This window comes from Podarcis bocagei (genome assembly GCF_964188305.1).
Source record: "Podarcis bocagei genome assembly, chromosome: 2".
NCBI classification, from domain to species: domain Eukaryota; kingdom Metazoa; phylum Chordata; class Lepidosauria; order Squamata; family Lacertidae; genus Podarcis; species Podarcis bocagei.
The window spans coordinates 54787553-54808477 of record NC_138126.1 but is presented as its reverse complement, the minus strand read 5'-3'; the positions used below and the strand labels follow the sequence as shown (position 1 = coordinate 54808477).

Genomic DNA, 20925 nt, shown 5'->3' with positions numbered 1-20925 from the left:
CCCACAGATGCCTAAAAAGCATCTGTAGCCCCCTCCCAAGTAAATTCCATGCTTGCTCATTTCCCACTTCAGTTTCTCTAGTGATATTTAACAAAATTTACATACCACTTGACTTTAAATAAAATGCATAAGCAGTTAAAAAATAAAGCAAACATTAAGGGCGGAATTCAGCTAATCTGTTCCACAAGCAGAGGTCAGCACAATGAATCCTGCTACTGTAATGGGACATTCCCCCATGTCTCCATTGGCCACATAAGATCCCCCCTTTTAATTACATGTGGCTTCAAATACAAAAAGTAAATAGTGTTGTTTTTACATCTACTCAAAGAGTGAACCTAAGCTATTGGGTATAAAATGATACCATAAAATGATACTGGGCTTGCAAGTATGTGGAGAGCCAATCATCTGTACTATTTGCCCATAATCTAAATAGAATTTTCAAATGCCCTGCTTTCCTTCGATTTGTGACTAGGGCAGGCATAAGCTGATTGGGCTTCATCAGTGGCATCTAGTGAGATGTATAGTTTGTTAAGCAGGAATTGTACCTCTAAGGGGGGGATAAAGCCTTACAGTTCTCAGGATTCTTTGGGGGTTGTGTGTGTTTGCAGTAAATATATATATTATGTGTAGGACTAAGCTGTGTGTATGAGTATGTGTGTGAGAGTGAGAGCAATATATTTACTTAGGGATATGAAATATTAGTTGTTTTACAACATTGAACTAAACTAAGATTTAAGTTTTAAAAATGAATAGTGGATTATTGCGTGGACAGGCGGAGTCCCCCAGATCCCGGGCGTCATGTGGAATAACGACTCAAGACAACATGCTATGGGATTAAATTGGCCACAACTTTATTAAATTTCAATTGTGGGTAGACCTTGGCTCAGGCATTGGGTGTTATCCCTCCCCAGTCCCCAGCCGGGGACCTAGGGAGCATCAGGGTTATCCAGTGGGGGGGGGGATGGACCGGCTTGGAGAACATATGTTCAAGCGGAGATAGCCGCCCCCGTTACGCCGCCGCCACAGGGGAGAGCAATGACGATCTCTCGGCGTATGGTCAAAGCCTCCCTTCAGAAACCCCTTTAACAGGGAACCCTGGTATCGCTGCTGCAAAGAGGAAGATGGACTAAAGAATTCCGCCCAAGGCCTGATACCACCAAAGTTGTGACGTTTTGCTACAGGAAAGGCAAAACCTGCCAATGCAGAGGAATTTCTTTCCGGCCCTTTAACAGTGACCTTGACGTAGCTGCTCCCGCATACCTGTGAAGAAAAGTTAACCTGCAAAATAAGACATTAACTGAGGGTGGGTAGGGTGGGAGAAGCTCTGGAGCCAAGTGAGGATTCCTAGGTAAGATCCTCCCTCTATTGTGTGGGCAGGTAGTCCCTCCCCTATCTGGCCTGGTCTCCTTGGCAACGCTTCGCCCAGGCGGGATTGGACAACTGACTGAGGTAGTCGGAGACCTCCAGGTATCCCACCTGAGGGAAGGCGAAGCCAAGCCTATGCTGATGGAGCCGCTCCAGATCCAGGGGCTGCGCGCGTCTACGCAAAGGGCGCCCCCCGTTTTAAGCGGGGAGCGGTCATTGTATATTTAGGCAAATGAGAGAAGTTATCACAGTTATCGCAAGTTCAACAGCCTGATCTGAATGCACAACTTCATTGTGTCACATAACTCTTCTGATCAGGATTTATGGTTAGGACAGTTTTCTAAACAATTATTTTCAAAAATTCTCCAGGTAACTTTGTTTTTACATTGTATCATGTTTCAGCCTCAATTTAGATCCATATTTCTTTTCATTTTTTTAGTTTAAGTTTATTTGTCATCTGCAAATACTTGGTTACAAAGGCTAAAGGCTCTGTTTTAATTTGAATGGTGTATACAAATAATAATAATAATAATAACTTTGATTGTTGTGCACTTTAGACCCGGGGCAGTCAGCCACCATGGCAGTCTGGTACAGCTGATACTCAGCCTGCAAGAAAAGATTTATGGTATGATTAGCATAGCAGAAATTGCAGGTGGAAATAAAATAATAGCTTTCATTGTAGCAGAGTTAAATTTCTGTTATTTCTTTGCTTTAATTTTGAGAGTTAATAAACATGAAACAGCCTAAAATAATTTCATTTTAAAGTGTAAAGCAGATTCGTTCTCACTACAGATTGCGGACAGTAGTCTGCAAGGAAACTGGCTTGGCAGTCAGATGGTTTGTGCTGAAGCATTCCAGGAGAGGAAATGTCACTGCCAATTCTCACCACCGTATGCTTTATTTTATTACACCATGGTGAGATTGTGGGATCTGCAGCTGTTCTAGCAGGTCTCACAGAATTTAAGACCTCTTCTGAAAATTATTGTCTTTTCTTATTTATACTTACATTTACTCATGTACACTCAAAACAATGAGTATCTTTTATTAAAACTTACTTTAAACCACAGCAGAAATGCCTGTCCCAATTGGGGAGGAGGACAAGCCTGCATAGAGTAAATACGTCGGTGGATGCAAACAATTATTTAGATTATGGTTAGGTCAGACCTGGGCTGGATCTAGACACATCAGAAAAGTGTTTCAGAAAAACGCGTTGTAAACCTCAAAGTGCAAAATCACGTTGGTGAAAGATGGAACTCCACAGCGCTGTCTGGTGTCACAGTATTATAACACATATAAAACGCTTTTTCTTTACTAATGTAGCTGAGTCACTGGCCTTGGGGGGTCACACTTTTTATTCTTTTGTTAAGAAGTTACAGTTCTAAAATCCTTTTAGAAATTATTTGTCATGATGGTCAAAACATAATATCAGAGGAAAATACATTTATTTTGAATGAATTTTATAGCCTTTATTAAGTTGCTGAAGAGAAGGAAAGGCAATTAATATGGGGGGGCTGTTACCTAGGTACTCAGTGTGTACAAAATTGAGGGTTTTGTTATGTTTTCTTGAATACAATTTACTTCCTTGTATTAATGTAAATTACCTTGATACCTTTACGGTACAAGGTGAATGAATCAATCAACAATAACCTTACTAATGCCCGTTATTATCCCCAGATGGAGAGCTCAGACCAAGAAATAATGGCTTTCCTCAAATCCAGTGACTCCACCCATCACTATAACAGGGTTTCAACAGAGAACTTGCAGTTCAAAGCTTATGTTTTTAACAAACACAGTACATCAGCTCTCTTCCATTCTGTTAATATTAAGGGTCACTGTTAAATAGAATTGCAATAGAAGTAACATGTTATCTTTTAACATGTTATCTGGATGTGCATATTTTGGTGCATTTTTTTTTTAAAAAATGATTTTTATTATTATTTTGTTGGCCGCTTTGCATTCTGCAAGGAAAGGGAGAGGGTGAAATATCTTTATTTATTTGAATTTGTGTGGTAAGTTAAGATTTCCAGAGTAAGACCCAGTTGACAAGTTACACATACTTTGCTCTTACCTTTTTTCGTTTTCAATGGGCTGCAGAACCCTACAGCACAAAACTGGAGTGGGGGACAGACTGCTCTTGTCTACGCCCCGTCCACATGGTGGAAAGCAGCATCCGGGAAATTTTTGAATAGAAAGTCTGCCTGAGAGGAAAGGTTAGGCAGCTGACCTGGCCCTCTACAAGTGCTCCAATCAAGATTTCAGACTTCTGCTGCTTTACTAAAAAATAAAAAAGGGAAATATCCGAGGGAAAGCTGCACATGCATAGTGTGGCTTTATGTAAGATCTTTATGCTGTGGGGACATGAAGGGAAGTTTGAAATCCCAATTCTTTCTTTCTCCTTAGCCACCAGACAAGGATGGTGGTCTGCCTCGCCAGGTTGGCAACAAGACAGAGTGTGGATTGCTGGGGTTTGTCTTGGACCTAAAGCAGGATTACCAGCCTGCCCGGAATCAAATACCTGAAGAGAAGCTCTACAAAGTGTACACGTTTAACTCTGTGAGAAAATCAATGAGTACTGTCATCAAAATGCCAGATGAAAGTTTCCGAATGTACAGCAAAGGAGCTTCTGAAATTGTCCTAAAGAAGTATGTACTTAATATTTGCTTTGAACACATCACAAAATTTGGGTATGCGCATGATCCAGTTCTCATTATTTGGTTAGTTTAAATCTTACTAACACAGATTGACAGATGCGCACACAGAGACCTTAAATGTACAGCATGGAACAATGGAACATGTTTTTACATTATCAAGTGCTCTCCTGTGAGATGCCATGTATTAGGTGATTCCTAAATAAGTCCCATGGAAATGAATGGGAGCTAAGGAAGAGCACTACTGCGTATGCATAGCTGCCATTCATTTAAGTGAGACGTAGAAGAAATTCCTGGCAGACATGGTACATGTCCTTTTATCTTATTTACCACAAAGAGGTAAATTGTTATTTTTCTGCTTCCTGGAAAAAGTATAGATTAATTGATTGAATTGAATTATTTTAAGAATAACAACAGCACATTTCAAAGTGTGTATTATTTATCATGAATGGATGAGATAGTTCTCACTGTTACTAATTGGCTTACTATGAGTGGCTTGCTAAAAGTCTGATTCAGGGCTTGTTAAATTCAGTTCTTCTAGGTTCAAGACCAATGATTTTTAAACACTGAACCCCCCCCCCCACATTATTCATACTACCTTTGTTATGCATTCAAGGCTTCTTCTCTATCTTTGTTCTAACATTTATTATTTTTTTGCCAACAAAGAGATGTTATAATTCGTTATTTCCACCGATAACTAGAATTCCATCACCCATTTGGCTTAGGAAGGTACCAATCAATTTGCTACTTATTAAATTTAATTCTATATCTCAGGCATGTTGAAATCTTTATTCTTTGTTGTCTAGTAAATTGTTTCTGAACTGTAGAATTGCTGCTGGTATCCTTTCCTTCCAGGTGTTCTAAGATTCTTAGTTCAGCTGGCGAGCCTCGCATCTTCAGACCTCGTGATCGGGATGAGATGGTAAAGAAAGTGATTGAACCTATGGCCTGTGATGGATTGAGAACTATCTGTGTTGCTTATCGAGACTTCCCCAGCAGCCCTGAACCAGACTGGGAGGATGAAAACGACATTCTATCTGACCTGACCTGCATTTGTGTGGTTGGCATAGAAGACCCCGTAAGACCAGAGGTATGCTAAACTTAAGCCCCGATCCTAAACCATACTCATTTGAAGTAAGTTCCATGAACTAATAATACTAATTTCCAAATAGGTTTTAGGTGTAGAATGTTAAGGCACTCACATCATCATCATTATTATTATTTAAAAAATGTGCTTCCTACAGTTCAGTTTTTGAAAGCAATTCTTTGTACTGCAGTGTGGCCAAAAATACATCATGTTGTATCAAAAGTGGCCCATTCATGCAACATTCCCACCTCCCATTTTTTGCTTCTGTTCATTGTACATACCCATTTTACTCCTGAGGTCTGGGGAACGCTGTGGAATGGTCAGTGTGCTGTTGAGGACTGCAGCTAGTATGAGGAAGAAGGAATTGGTAGATAGAAATAGGTCCAAGCAAGTCTGCACATAGAGATGTTTCTTTTTAAAACAAACACACACACACACACAGACACATTTTAGCAGGTTTGAGAGTACTACCAGAAGACTCATGCTTTGATGCATTGTTTACATATTGTTGCACGCCACCCCAATCTCCAAGTGGTGCGAGATTCCAGAGGTTCCAGGTGCTACCCCAGGGTTCATGTTTCCTTTTGGAAATGAGGCACAGCAGACACTGTGGTGTCTTAATGATATATGGTTTCTTTACACACATATACAGCCTAAGCCTACAGTGGAGGGGTCCACAGCCTTAACTCCCCATGAGGGTTTTGTTTCTCCCATAGCCGTAGCCTTGGATTCAAGCAGAGATCCGCAATGGCTCTCTCTCTCTGCTTGCTGCTCTTCCTCCAGGTCACATCCCTGTCCCCAAACCTCTCATCTCTCAACCCTAAACTGATAACAATACAGTGGTACCTCAGGTTACATACGCTTCAGGTTACAGACGCTTCAAGTTACAGACTCCGCTAACCCAGAAATGGTGCTTCAGGTTAAGAATTTTGCTTCAGGATGAGAACAGAAATCGTGCTCTGGCGGCAGCAGCAGGAGGGCCCATTAGCTAAAGTGGTGCTTCAGGTTAAGAACAGTTTCAGGTTAAGTACGGACCTCTGGAATGAATTAAGTACTTAACCTGAGGTACCACTGTATGTTCACTTGGGGAGCTTGTTTATTACAAGACATGAATGGGTGCACTTGCTATGATGATTTTTGATATCATTACTGATAATGTATTAACAAACAGTAGGTGGTTATAAAAGGGCTACATGACTTGTTTTTCTATTCTATTATGTGTCTGGTATATCTAGATGAAATGCCTTCCACTCCAAACAGGTTTCAGCTCATTCACTAAATGGCTTGTTCACTGAATGAAATGTTGCATGGCAGTTTGAAATAAAAATATTGTTTTTTAAATTGATAACTTTTTTAAAAAAATTATGGAGCTCCTAATTTCATCCTCCCAACAGTTTAGTTGCTTCAAGATGGGATCCAAAGGGCACTTCAGCAAGCTAATTCAGTACTGTTTTCCACAGTATACTCCTGGACCATTTCTGTCAGTTGCTGTTTTGCAGTCTTTCCGCTCCTACTTACAGCGCTGGGTTCAAAGAATAGCATTGGTTTTTATGTGTCCACCTCCTGGTAGCTGTGCTGTGGGATGCCACAGAGCGCTATTTTGTTCCCAATGCTGTTTAATATTGATACAGAACTGCTGGAAGCAGTTGTTAGAATATTTGCTCTCCTAATGTCAGCTCTATCTTGCCATTACAGTCTGAATCAGGAGACACTGTGATTGTTCTTAATTGGTCCCTGGATGCACTGCTAAGCTGCAGATTGGTAAAATGGAGACTTTGTGCATGAGTGTCCCCATGGGATTTTACGAGTTCTGGATAGGGTTTTACTGACTCTGAAGGAAGCCTTTTGATTTTTGGGGTACTGATAGATCCATCTTTGTTACTGGAGGCCTAGGTAACCACCATGGTGAGGAGGACCTATGTGGAGAAATCACATTTTGCAGTTTGTTTATAGGGACAAAGTTTGTTTTATATGAAGGTAATAGAAGGGTTCAGGTCAAATTACAGTGTATCCATTGGCAGGCGACCGTTGGCTATTAATTATATAAGACAGGACTGGTAAAAGTTAGGTTCTTTTTATACTGGGTTAGAGGATTATAAAAGTGAATTTGGACAGAAATTCTTGATCACAGGAAAAGTGGTCTGATGAGGGGACAATGATAATTTTTTGCTGCTTAAATCTCATTGGTTGAAGTGTAGGCTGACCAGAGCATCAATAGGCTACTGTATTGGGAGAGTGTGGGACTGAAGGAAACTGCTGAGGAGGAGGAGGAGGCAGAAGGAAGAAGGCTGGAGTCTGGAGCAGAAGGAAAAGAAAAAGCAGTATGGGCAAGAGGCTTATTGAGGCTAGGGGAAGCCTAGTAGTATCGTCTGCCTCAAAAGAGCTGAATCACTGACTTAAGCTGAAGATTGACAGAAAGGCTATCTAAGGGCACTGAGCAGTGAGGAAGAGTTCAATAAGGAGCTTCTGGGTCTGACCAGAGAGGTAACTGCTGGAAAGCCTGGCTCATAAGACAATGAGCAGTCGTCTTCAGTACTTGGTGGCACTGAAAGTTGGCTGACTGGGCAAGAGGAACTAAGAGAAATCGGCATAGAAATTAAATAGGGTTAGGAATTGTGCATAACAAATCAGTCCCTGACCCATAATGTTGGATGCTGTTATTACTAGGTTGTTGTTTTTATCTGCATTTTTATTACACTACTTTCGTGTTTTTATGTTTGTATTTTTGCACACTGCTTAGAGATTTTAGAAACAGACATAGGCAGACAGGCGGACAGCTTAGTTTTCTGAAAATATACATGCAGCTTCAATGTGAAAGCCAAGATGGTGTTTAAAAACAGCCTGTGCATTCTCTAGAAATGGGTCTATGTGTTGTGACAATAGAATACAAAATCAGTCCTTTGGATAGTGAAATAAAATAGTTGTAATACCTTATTCATTTTTTAAAAAAAGCAATGTGTTAGTTGTCACATGAAACACAGTTGTGTGGCAGCCACTTCATAAGCCTGGTCACTCCTAACAAGCAGTTCCCAATGTAGCTCTGGTGATTTTCACTTTGTGATAATCTCACAGCCTGTTTTATTTATTTTTGGACCAGTGTGGTTAAAATTGTTAGAAATGTGTAGGAATTGTCAGAGTTAAAAGACTTGCCGTTACGTTTGGTAGAAAACATGCACGAGTAAGACAAAAAATATTTCTTATTGCTGCTGAATGTCAGTGCTGCCACCTCCTACATTCTCTTTCTTCTTCATCAGGGGGCTACTTTATTAAGTAGCTATTAAGTAAGTCCTAAAATCTAGGACAGCAATGGGGAACTCCTAGTGCACAGATCTAGATAGGGGTCCGAATTGGCTCACAAGGCCATTTCCCTCAAACTATGTCCACCTTCCCCACACCTGGAGCAAGTAAAGACATGGTGCAAAGGAACTATCAGAAGTTTAAAGTGCTCTCCTGATTATTCCTTGCTAAGTGGGGCTTGCTGACAGCTGCTTGAGGGTGACAGTGTTCCTTCAGTGACAACAAGCCCTTTAGAAGTTGTCACTTGGCATCATAATGACATCAGGTGATTTGCAGGTGGGTGGCACCACCTATCTGTCAAAAATGCCCCACAGCAAACATTTGTTCAACCCATAATTGCCTTGATGCTGCAATCTGACTGGAAGGGGGCACATTTCTTTTCCTCTGTGTAGTACTGCTTTTTCTTATAGAAATGGCCCCTCTGAGCTGCTTTTTACCCTACGGGGCAAAATGATGCAGGTAGTCATTCTGTTTCAGAATGCAACTTTCTGAAGAAAACAAACCCTATTTTGGATTTAGTAGGGATATTTCTGGAGATTTCACACCTGGTACCACATGGCCCTGGGCATGATTTCCTTTCTTAACAGCTTAAGAGGTAGCCACATTTGTTTGGATAGTGGGAAGGTGATTCTCATCTCTTTTAAATTAAACAATAAAATATTATGGTTGTTTGTTGCACATGGGCACCCAGAGCTGATATTTAGAAAGTCACGGGGAAACATTACTAAGTCAGCTTAATTATGTGAGTGACTGAGACCAACTGAAAGCTGAGAAGAATTTCTGGTAGACTTTTTTTGTGTGTGGTAGAACTTTGGCTGTTTCTTTCCTAGCAGGCCTCAAGTGACAATGCCTCATTTTTTCCCTGTGGTAAAATGGCTGTATTCTTAAGACCTGCCAATGTACTTTGGTCTTCCATGCAGCATTTCCAACAGTATCTAAAAATGTGGCAAACTTAAAAGTGCAATCTTATACAGAGTTACTCAAAAGTGAGCCCCATTGATTTGTCTCCAGGTAAGTGGGTAAGTGGGACGTGGGTGGCTCTGTGGGTTAAACACAGAGCCTAGGACTTGCCGATCATAAGGTTGGTGGTTCGAATCCCCGTGATGGGGTGAGCTCCCGTTGCTCAGTCCTAGCTCCTGCCAGCCTAGCAGTTTGAAAGCACGTCAAAGTGCAAGTAGATAAATAGGTACCACTCCGGCGGGAAGGTAAACGGCGTTTCCGTGCGCTGCTCTGGTTCACCAGAAGCGGCTTAGTCATGCTGGCCACATGACCCGGAAGCTGTACGCTGGCTCCCTCAGCCAATAAAGTGAGATGAGCGCCGCAACCCCGGAGCCGGTCACGATTGGACTTAATGGTCAGGGGTCCCTTTACCTTTACCCTTAAGTGTGTACAGAAGGGTGGTGAATCTTTTTTCACCCCGAAGGTCACATTACCCTGTGGAAAGCCTTCCAGGGGCTGCATGCCGGTGGTGGGTGGTTCCAGAGGCAAAAGTGGGCAGAACAACTGATGTCATTGTTTATTTATCTGTTTTTAAAAGGCACTGCTTAAAATATTAAAAATCTCTAAGCAGTTTACAGTAAGTTTACACTATGAAACACCATTCAATAAAATTACCTTTAAAACATGATTTTAAAAACAAGATAGAAACATAACTCTACATGACAAATAAAACTACATTTGCACAAAGCAAATGTAAAAATGTAAGCATCAGAGTGCAGGGTAATTTTTTTAAAAGATTTATTGAAAGGTGATTACTGTCTCTGTCTCACAAATTACCTAATGGAAGGCATCCCAAGAATAATCCTCTGGTCACTGAATAACCAATAGGGTCTCCTTGGGAGATCTTAAAGAACAGATTGGTATGTACTGGGAGAAGCAGTCTGCAAAGTATCCTGACTCCAAGTAGCTTAGGGCTTCAAATGTCAACAACAAAACCTTAAATTGGGCTTGGTAGGTAATAGGGAGCCAATGCAGACCTTTCAACACTGGTGTAATATGTACACTAGGCTATATTTCAGTCACACAGAAGATGGAGGTTTCTGCATACTCTGTCATTCCAACCCACCCACCCCGCCTCTCCATCTAGGGAAGCAAGAGACACTATAATAGTTAAAGATCACATTTCAGGCAGGTAAAAGCACTCAAGGATATCACTGAGCAGGGGGAGTCGTGACCTGAGGAGTAAGGTGTGTCCTGCCTGGAGCTCTGAGGACCAGATACAAGGCCTGGAGTTCTGCATTCAGTCCCTGGGTCTGAGGTACCCCACCTCTGGGGGCCTTGCATTGTCATCTAAAGTAGTCGTATACCTTGGAGTAAAATTTCTTGAACTTGGTAGGGCTTGCTTTTAAGTAGCCACGTATAGGATTGCACTCTAGAACGTCAACAAATCTGCAGGCAAAGTGTCAGAATCTGAAGAGCTTTTCAATGTGACTTTGGCGACTTGTATGTAGAAGCCACACCGGCCCCTGCCACCCTACAGCTTAGCTTCTTTGTCTGCATGTCTGTATGTCTCTTGTGCATAGGATTGTGGCTGCTTCCCCACATGATGTTATTAGCCTTACAAGGATTGAGAGAAGTGTGGTACGCCAGGATGGCATTATGATTACCCAAATTTATATAAAGAGAAATTTCTCAGCTTTTCTGTGTTACTCTATAGAAGAAAACATTTTGGATTACATCCAATGCCGTGCCAGCAGCATTCTACGGATACAATGGGACACCTGTTTCCCCCCATGTGCCCCAAAAATTTGAGGGTGCACAGGGGTCTGGAGGGGACAGGAGTGGAAGAGGGAGCACTATTGTGTGCATGGAGTTCTGCTGTGTTTGCAGAGCCTTTGGTTTTAAATAGCAGTAGTCATTGATTGATGGAGTGTCATACATCAAAGCTATATACATATATTAAATGTTTTTAGTGCACTACTTTGCTAATAGAAGTTCAGTTCTGTGGTTCTAATGATCTCTGTTGTACCTTGAAAGGATTCTTAGTGCACCTTCAGTATTATTCAGGCTGTAACACCTAAACAGAGCTTCATGAGGGATAATTCAGCAGAGTTAATTACATTCCTCAGTCTTTTATATAAAAAAGTCATCAATATTCTATGGAGATCTTAACATACAAAATGCTGCAGGAGGGCTAGAAGCCTCATTACTGCATACTCTGTTTACTCATTGGATTACAACTTCATAAAAGTATTTTTGGAAAATTAAAACAGTTGTTTTATATAAGCTATTTAGGTTTCTAAACTGGGTTGTGGATGCTGGTGGGTTGTGCTAGTTTAAATGATTAGAGAAATCATAGTAAAATGAAAGTTAAAACTGGAAGCATGCAGTTTATAAGGCATTTCTCTTCATGTTGTCTTGCAATTGATATGTCCCCAAAATTGGGAGACGTTTTAGTTTTCAATCTCGTATAGTTGTAAGATTTGAAGATAAGTTTGTGTGTCGTGGAGCAACCTGTTTATTGTTTAAAATTCCTCATGATTTCTTCAAAGGAAAGAAAATTATATCATTTCAGTTAGATCTTTAATTAGGAATCACTATCTGTCAATGCCAAAACAAGATAAGTATACTTGTACATAAAGTATTATTTTACAAACTGAATTAGGAACACTTTTTTAAAAAAAACACAGGAGTTTATAGCCTGGCCTGCATTAGTCCTTGAGCATCTTCTAATTTCTCTTGTTTAAAGCAGAACCTAAGATGAGTCTGCTGGCTCATGCCAATGGCCCATCTAGTCTAATGTCCTGTTCTCACAGTGGGAAGCCTACAAACTGGACTGTTGATAGTCTTATTCTTAATGAATTTGTCTAATCTTCTTTTAAAGTTATCCAGGTTGTTGGCCATCATTGCCTTTCGTGGGAGTGAGTCCAGTAGTTTAACTATGTGCTGTGTAAATAGGTGCTTTCTTTTATGCTGAATCTTCCAACATTTGGCTTTATTGTATGCCCATGAGAGAGGAATAAAAACTTCTCTCCATCCATTTTTCCACATTTTTTCCATCATGTCGCTACTCACGTGTCTTTTCTCTTGAGATAAGAAGGTAAAGGTAAAGGGACCCCTGACCGTTAGGTCCAGTCGCAGACGACTCTGGGGTTGCGATGCTCATCTCACTTTACTGGCCAAGGGAGCTGGCGTACAGCTTCCGGGTCATGTGGCCAGCATGACTAAGCCGCTTCTGGCAAACCAGAGCAGCGCACGGAATTGCCGTTTACCTTCCCGCCGGAGCGGTACCTATTTATCTACTTGCACTGCGTGCTTTTGAACTGCTAGGTTGGCAGGATTCTTTTAAGATAAAAAGTCCTAAACACTTCAGCCTTTCCTTAAAGGGGAAGCACTCCACCCCCTTTATCATTTTTGTTTGCCTTTTTCTGAACCTTTTCATACATTAACTTTTAAAGAAAATATATCATAACAATATCCTAACCTCAGCCATATCATGTTATGTCATATGCCGTGGTTGTTAGCAACTTTGAGGACTTAGACGTGGGTGAAAATGTTCTATTAAATAACTATAGTGTGGTGAAAGTTCATGCTAATGTCCTATTTCTTACTTGGTTTTTCTCAAGATTGTATCACAAGTGTATCAGTCCTAACTCTGATTATGCACAGAGTGCACTTCCTTTACCAGTCACTATTTCCCACCCACACTTCTTGAATGTGGATATGTAGCAGAATGTGAGCACTGATTCCATTATATCCATGCTGTGAAAGTACCACAACTTCCTTAAGCTGTTCCACTGGTACTTATTTATTTACTACATTTATGTTTATCTCTAATGCCTCTAGTACACTCTTCCTTCATGTAGCTTGGAACAGCTTACGTAGGGCTTCCAAGCAGTCTGCCATCCGCCTATTGATTATGTTGAGCTTTAGCAATATATCTGTGCTTTCAGGACATAATGCTGATTTTCAAATATAAATTCTCCTTGAGTGATCTTTTGTAGGCTTATAACTTATTCATAATGACTATAGTATTGGCAAGGGATTTTTATTTTTTTTTAAGCCACTGAATAGAGGATAGAGAGCATGCCTTCCCATTGCCTTTTCTCCTTGGTGCTATTATTGGAATAGCTGAGCTCAGATAATCTGGTAAGGCGGTGCTGAATTTGTATTTGCTGCTTTAAAATTGTGAGATGTAACATATAACAACTACTGTTAGGTGCTGTTAGGATAGTATTCTATTGTGAACCTTTCATAATTTTATTTACAATTCATCATAGCTGCATAAGAGGCTTTCAGTCCCTTTGGGGAATTTTTCATTAGGTTTCTAGTTGTTTCTAATGCCTATAAAAGAGTTGCATGACCACCTAAACCAATAGCAGGAATACAGCATATTATGCAAGCAGTAACTTATTAGGGTTGGCCATTCCATAAGCAGGGAGCAGCGACAAAGTGTTGGGAGGACAAACCTATGTGTGCCATATGACGTGCCAAACATCCCCTAAGCCAGCCTGCTGCCCTCAAGACCTTCCTTGTCATTATTATTATTAAAGTTTGATTGAACTGTCAGTTTGGTCAGTTTCTATACATGTAATTATATTTTGCTATATTTCATCAGGAAAACATCTTCGGCAGTCATAACAGGTTGGATGGCACATTAAGTTAATAACGATTTCAAATTTGTCTCTTGTATAAGTTGATGTAGGAAGAAATGATCTTACTTGTGTTCCCTATATCTCCATCATGCTTCTTTTGGAAATGTTAGAAAACCAATCCCTTTTGGTCTCACAGTACTTTTGCTGCTATAATACAAATCTGATCGTGATCAGCTTGTTTTTGATATTTCCCCCTCCATTTCATTTCACTGTTTTAGGTCCCAGAAGCCATAAGAAAGTGTCAGCGAGCAGGAATTACAGTCCGTATGGTCACAGGGGACAACATCAATACAGCTCGTGCTATTGCAATAAAGTGTGGGATAATTCACCCTGGAGAAGATTTCCTCTGCATTGAGGGGAAAGAGTTTAACCGAAGGATCCGAAATGAGAAAGGAGATGTAAGTCATGTCAGGACAAAACATACAATATTCTATAAAATAGTTACAAAACCTGTCATATTTGTCCTGTGAGCTGTTCCTCACGTTCTTCCTTTTTTCCAAATGGGAGAGATGGTACTCTTTTTAAGATTGTATGTCTTTAAAAAGCCAGCAGATCATGCCCACTTTTCTCATCCTCCAGTCCTTCTGTGTTGCTGTGTCGTCCAAACCGGGTTTGTCTTGCTGCAGACAAACCATGAGCTAAAGTTGAGGTTTGTCCTTGGTTTAGAGCTCATGGTTTGGAGGAAATAAGCTATGAGCCCAGTTTCAGATGACATGCTAAGCCAAGTCTTAGCTCACAGAAGCACAGCAGCAACAGGTCCAGAGGAGGAGCAAAGCGGCCTACACATTTATATATTTGTGCTAATTTATGGTTTGTATTAGCCTTGAATGCCAATTGAGTCGATGTCTGTGTTTCATGCACCAGCTTTGCTGACTGTACAGTTTGTAGGGATTCAGGATGTTTCTGTCTTTGTCTTGTTCAAATATGTTATATGCTAGGGCTGCCATGTGTCCAGAATTTCCCAGATATATCTGGGATGCATCAGTCGAAAACAGCATCGGGGTGGAATTTTCTATAATCAGTTAAAATGTCCGATTTGCTCAACAACTTTGGACAAAAAATGCTTGATAACCCAGTATCCTCACTACGTCCCTAAAGTGCATTAATATTTTTAGAAGTGGTGATATAAACATGTCAGTGCTTGTTTACTGTGTGTTCAATCATTTACATTTAGTGAGAATATGAAAAGTGTCTTTCCTTTATAAAGAGCTGATGCAGCAGCTGGTTCAGGAAAGACAGATGATAGAGGTCAGAAACATATTTGTAAAGGCACCGAAAGCAACATGGCTTCTTCAAAGTGACATTATACTGTTACTCAGGTGAAAATAACAATATGGAGCATAGTAATTAGATTGGGGAACAAATCATTCTTTAATAGGCTAGCATAGCTCAGAGAGTGAAACATAGCAGAGGATGAGAGCAGCAGAAAACCCCAGGAAGTCCTTGTAGTTGTTGAAGTATTAGCAATGTCAGGTGGGAAACAAGTTAACCTCAAAGTGACATTTATTCTAAAGGGTACATGGTGGTGGAAAGGTTTCTGAAAGACTGACAAATGTTTCATCCTTATTTCTTTCAGATTGAACAGGAACGCATTGACAAGATATGGCCAAAACTTCGTGTCCTTGCTCGTTCATCTCCCACTGATAAGCACACTTTAGTCAAAGGTGAATGCAAATTTACCCATATACATACAGCACCAATGATGCATGCATATATATATATATATATATATATATATATATATATATATATGCTTTCGTAGATGCCCTTCTGTGACTACAGATATAATTCTGTAGATTTAGTTGTTTTAAACTGGTTTTAATGTCATGTTTCAATATTAATGTTGTGTTTTAATTGTAACCCACCCTAAGACCTAGAGAGAAGGGTGGGTAACAAATTGTAATAGTAGTAGTAGTAGTAGTAGTAGTAGTAGTAGTAGTAAAATATATCACTACAGTTTCCTACATATCAATACACTTTGTTTAAAACAACACAATGCAACATTAACTCTTTTGATAAGAATTTCCTTTAACCTTTTACTCTTACTCACCAACTAAAATGAAGGTAAAGGAGGTTAACTGCATAGCTGGTGTTCTTTTCCTCTTCCTCATGTCTCTCAATTCCTCCCTCCCTTCCTTTGTTGTGTTTCCCACAGCTGATCTGCCTTATTGCTTATGTTGCTTTGTAAAGTGCACCATACATTGATAGTGTTCTATAAATTAATGATAATTATAGAACTGGCACTACCAGTAATAAGTCTAGTGTGTGGCTTTCTCATTTCTCCGTGCAACCAGGGAGCAAGCTGTCTGCTGTAAAATGATCCTTGTGAAGATACGCAGATGAATGTTCCTAGAAGCCCAACATTCTAATGTCAGAAATCCAATTAAAGTGTTTGTGCCCGCAGCATCTCTCAGGATTAGACTAGGTAGTCTTGTAGTCAGCTTAAAACAAAATGTATTCTAAAGCAACGTAAATAAACGTTCTGGGATTGCTCATTCGGATATTATAGACTGGGAGTAAAATGAATTATTCTGTAGAAAAAACACAGTCAACAAAGTTGAGGCACTGTAAACACATGAATCATAACAGGGTTGTTTACATGTGCAGGATATGAATCTGACAGAAATAAAGCAGCCCTGAATGTCCGATATAACTACAGTTACAGCTGCAGTGAGGACACCGAACAAGGAAGGTTTTTTTTCGGGGGGGGCGTCATGTTTGTGTTAAATAGCCATTGTAGTGGAAGAAGAACTTTTCTATGCTTGGGAGGATTTTTAGCTTTTGTATTTTTGTAGTCCCTTCAAAGTTAATATGAAATTATTTGAAACATTAACTAGCTTTGACTGAATGTGTGTTTTCCTGCTGCTTGAAGGACAAACCAGGGTCTCTGCTTTGATGCATAAGAAATACTCTAGAGCTGAAAAAAATATAAGATACAAAGCAACCCTTCTTATATATTGAACATTTAATGATACACAGTTGCCAGAGGGGCACCACATTTAGCATAATATAAGGTCTCCTTCATTCATCATTAATGGTGTTAACTTTTCATTCCTCTTTGAGGAGTAAAATGGTCTGCTTACCATATTTAATTAATTAAATATTGAAAATGGTATCTTGGCTCAAAAGTATGTTTAAAGCAGTGTTTAGTATTTGCTGTTAGATGGATACATTTGTAATTTGTTTGAACATCCTCAAAATCCTAATAAATCTGTATGAGTTTTGACCTCAATATAGCCTCCAACTAAATGTTCGCATATAAATAGCAGTTAGGTTTTTATGAACTTTGTATTATCTGGATCATTGGAGTGCTTAATGGATCCCTCAATAAATGTTAAGCTCAAGTGGTAGATATGAGCACCTCAGGAATGAACACCTTTCTCTGAATGCTTGTTACACCATCACCATAACTTTTTGTGAAATCATGCTGGTGGTGTGAGGCATTTGAAACCTATTAATACTCAGAGTTTAAGGACTGGACTGTTTGGTTTTTTAAAAAATAAAAATAAAAAATAAATAAAACTCTGAATAATTTTTTTTTCATATAACCTTCATTGTTCTGTAATTGTAATAATTTATTCAGCCATTTGTTATACAATGGATTTTCATGTATATCAACTGAGGGGGATGGGCCTTCAGGTCTGGTGGCTAGAGGCGAGCTCTGATAATGCCTCTTGCATGCCTAGATGGAAGATAGAAAATGATGTGTGAGCATGTATAGAAACTGGCCTACTATACAAATGTAAATTTACAGTCATTGCTCCACCTATGCTTGCCTCTAGACCTGCCTGCCACAGGCATGTCACCCTGGAAGGTTGCCCACAAGGGAATGTGGTGCTGCAGCTGAAAAAGTTTTCCAATTCAATATAATTAATAACTTTGGAAAACTACTTCTGCCCTCACAGTAGCAATGTATGCGCCCTAGAAATGAGATTAACATTTAGCTTCAGCAGTGGGTTCTGTAAGTGCCATCAGTTCTTAGAAGCTGGGAAAGAAAAGAGAGCAAAGATGAATTGAGAAGACAATGCTTAATAAGGGGGGAGAAAGAAGAAATAGGGTAGCACATTGAGCTGTGTGTGAAAAGGATGCTATATGAGAAATATGATGTAGTTAAATCAAGTAGATTGGTATGCTGGAACATGTGGACTGATTTACACAGTTTTAAGGATTGTAAAAAGTTTGTCCATCTGTGAAGATGCTTCTTCCCATATGAACATGCAGATTACAGCATCAGACTATAATTTTTTTTAATCCACCATACTTTCATGCAACCACACAGTTTCTTAAAATTCATTGCAATATTTTACAGGTATTATTGACAGCACTCAAGTGGAGCAGAGGCAGGTTGTAGCAGTGACTGGTGATGGAACTAATGATGGACCGGCACTTAAGAAAGCTGATGTTGGCTTTGCAATGGTACATTTAAGAACATGCTCCTTTTTAGGAATGCCCAGAATATTCAATAGTTTCAATTTTGGGGTTAATGTAGTGCATTGAGTAGTGGGGGTGGGGGTGTGTAAAATATTTCCTGAAACTCCCTCTAATGATAAATATATTCACCATTTTATGAGACTGTTCACACCCAATCTGCTGCTGCTTTGGTGCCATCATTTCCCTGGGAGTAGGCTTGTAGACAATCTCAGTCAGTTGATGTCTTGCTGTTACTTCAGCTGAATTGATTGTCTTAAGTATGCCCATTGACAGTGTGATGCCAAATTCCTATACAGTGGTACCTCGGGTTTAGTACTTAATTCATTCTGGAGGTCTGTACTTAACCTGAAACTGCTGCGCTGCCGGAGCACGATTTCTGTTCTCATCCTGAAGCAAAGTTCTTAACCTGAAGCACTATTTCTAGGTTAGCGGAGTCTGTAACCTGAAGCGTATGTAACCCAAGATACCACTGTATTGTGATGTAACTGAATTTTAGATTTGCCATATTACGAACTGCTATTGAAAACATTTCCAAATTGGTTCAATATCTATCCAGCATAGAAACTGCTGTTGAGGAAAACAAGTCTAAAGTCTCCTAAAGTTTTGACCAGGCTAACCAGTTTAATGGTTCTTTGGCTCCTGGCTCGTTTTATTTATTAACAGCCAATTTAAGTTACCTCTCTTCTGAAAGTGCTATTCCTTATTGAAACACTGTTTCTCATTCTAGTAAGTTATTTTTGACATGTCTTCTACATTTTTCAGGGTATTGCAGGAACTGATGTCGCAAAGGAAGCCTCAGATATTATCCTGACCGACGATAACTTTAGTAGCATTGTGAAAGCTGTAATGTGGGGTCGTAATGTCTATGACAGTATTTCCAAGTTCCTGCAGTTCCAGCTCACAGTAAATGTAGTGGCCGTAATCGTTGCTTTCACTGGAGCTTGCATTACCCAGGTAAGGTTGAATTAAAGTAAATGACTAAAGTACCTTAAGATCTTCATCTGAGGCACTTGTCTGGAGGCCTTGCCAAAGAGAATGTTACAAATTGCTTCTTGGAAGAAGGCCTTTTCAGTGATGGCACCATGATCATGCAATATTGTCCCCACAAAGGCTCGCCTCACCTTGTGCCTTCATTGTTTGTTTGTTTTTTGGTACCATATACATACCTTTTCACTTCCCCAGGTTTAACTATAGTGATATTAAAAAACTTTTAGTGATTACGTATATTTATTGAAGTTTTAAGATCTTGTTGAATTTCCAAAGCTATTAAGAGTTTTGCCGGAAACCTATTTTGTGCCAGTTTAATTCTGTGGTGTATTTGAAGTTTTTAACATTTATTATAAGCTTGCCAGGGAACTTTTTTTGCTATTGGGCAGCCTAAAAATATAGTTAATTGAAAACAATTAAATATAAATAAAGGGAATTCCATTTCAAATGATGATGCAGTCACTGCATTCAGTATGCAGATTCTACCCAATTCTACTCCATTCATTTATGCACACTGCATTTACTCAAATCTGATCCTGTCTTAGAGAAACAAATGGCTTAAATGATGTCATATATGAGGACTCTTACCCAAGTTCATACAAGCACCCTTATACAGCAATTTTATATGTTGTGCTACTGGCAGGCAGTAACCCATGTTGACTGCTTGTTGGGGCTAAGAACATGGACCCAAGTCCAGAACAGTTTGTACCTCACAGGCAGCAAACATTATGTTTTCTGTTGAAACCACATATCAGTGCTCTTTTGGAACTGCTAGTGCACCCAGTTACTTTAATATCCCTAAAAAAATAATAACAAACATGTCAGCACCTTATAATCTAGAGGTACAAAGGTGTCCTCATACCTGCTTATTTCACCAAAAGTGAGTAAAATACCAATCACAAAACACCAGTTGTATTAAGTAACTGTTTATATTATTTGTTCTCATGTGCCCATTGCACATATTTTCTACATTGTAAGAAGTCTAAGGAAATACGGCAACATGGTTTTTAGAAAGTAATATATACAGGGCTATTTTTCGGCTGGAACTCACCGGAATTCAATTCTAGCATCTCTTGGGTAGGCGCCATTGCCATTACAAGAGAATAAGGGAGGAGTTCATGGTGAGTTCCGACACCTCTTTTTGTAGGAAAAATAGCACTTCATATATAGAGATATATAGATAGAGAGAGAATCAAATATGGAAGGGTGATATTAAGCAGAGTGTGGCACCTCTGTGAATACAGTGCAGATATACACATAGCACATACTGTTCACTCTGGTACAACAGGAAAATTCAGCCTCAGTGAGCAAAATCATGAATAAGTCATAGGTATACGGCAAAGAATAAGTTTACCTTGTCATCATGATATGGCCAAGTGAAACCCGAGGCTGTCTCTATTAGATGCCACAAAGGTGAAACTCCTCCCAAATTACTCTTCTAAATTTTTCAAGCTGTTCAAAGGTTATAACTATTTATTTCTTCATGGATCTTGGGCTCAGTTGCAGACCTGTGGTT

At 39.7% G+C, this 20925-nt stretch overlaps 1 protein-coding gene across 18 annotated transcripts in view; it reads left to right on the top strand.

The window, feature by feature from the left end:
* ATP2B2 (ATPase plasma membrane Ca2+ transporting 2) overlaps positions 1-20925 on the top strand; it is a 368316-nt gene that overhangs the window by 308110 nt on the left and 39281 nt on the right. For all 18 annotated transcript variants that reach the window (XM_081176143.1, XM_081176141.1, XM_081176156.1 and 15 more), the window contains 6 exons: positions 3766-4007; positions 4869-5103; positions 14210-14389; positions 15568-15655; positions 18301-18407; positions 19185-19376. In XM_081176143.1, the coding sequence (XP_081032269.1) occupies positions 3766-4007; positions 4869-5103; positions 14210-14389; positions 15568-15655; positions 18301-18407; positions 19185-19376 (1044 nt within the window). The remainder of the gene's footprint in view (positions 1-3765; positions 4008-4868; positions 5104-14209; positions 14390-15567; positions 15656-18300; positions 18408-19184; positions 19377-20925) is intronic.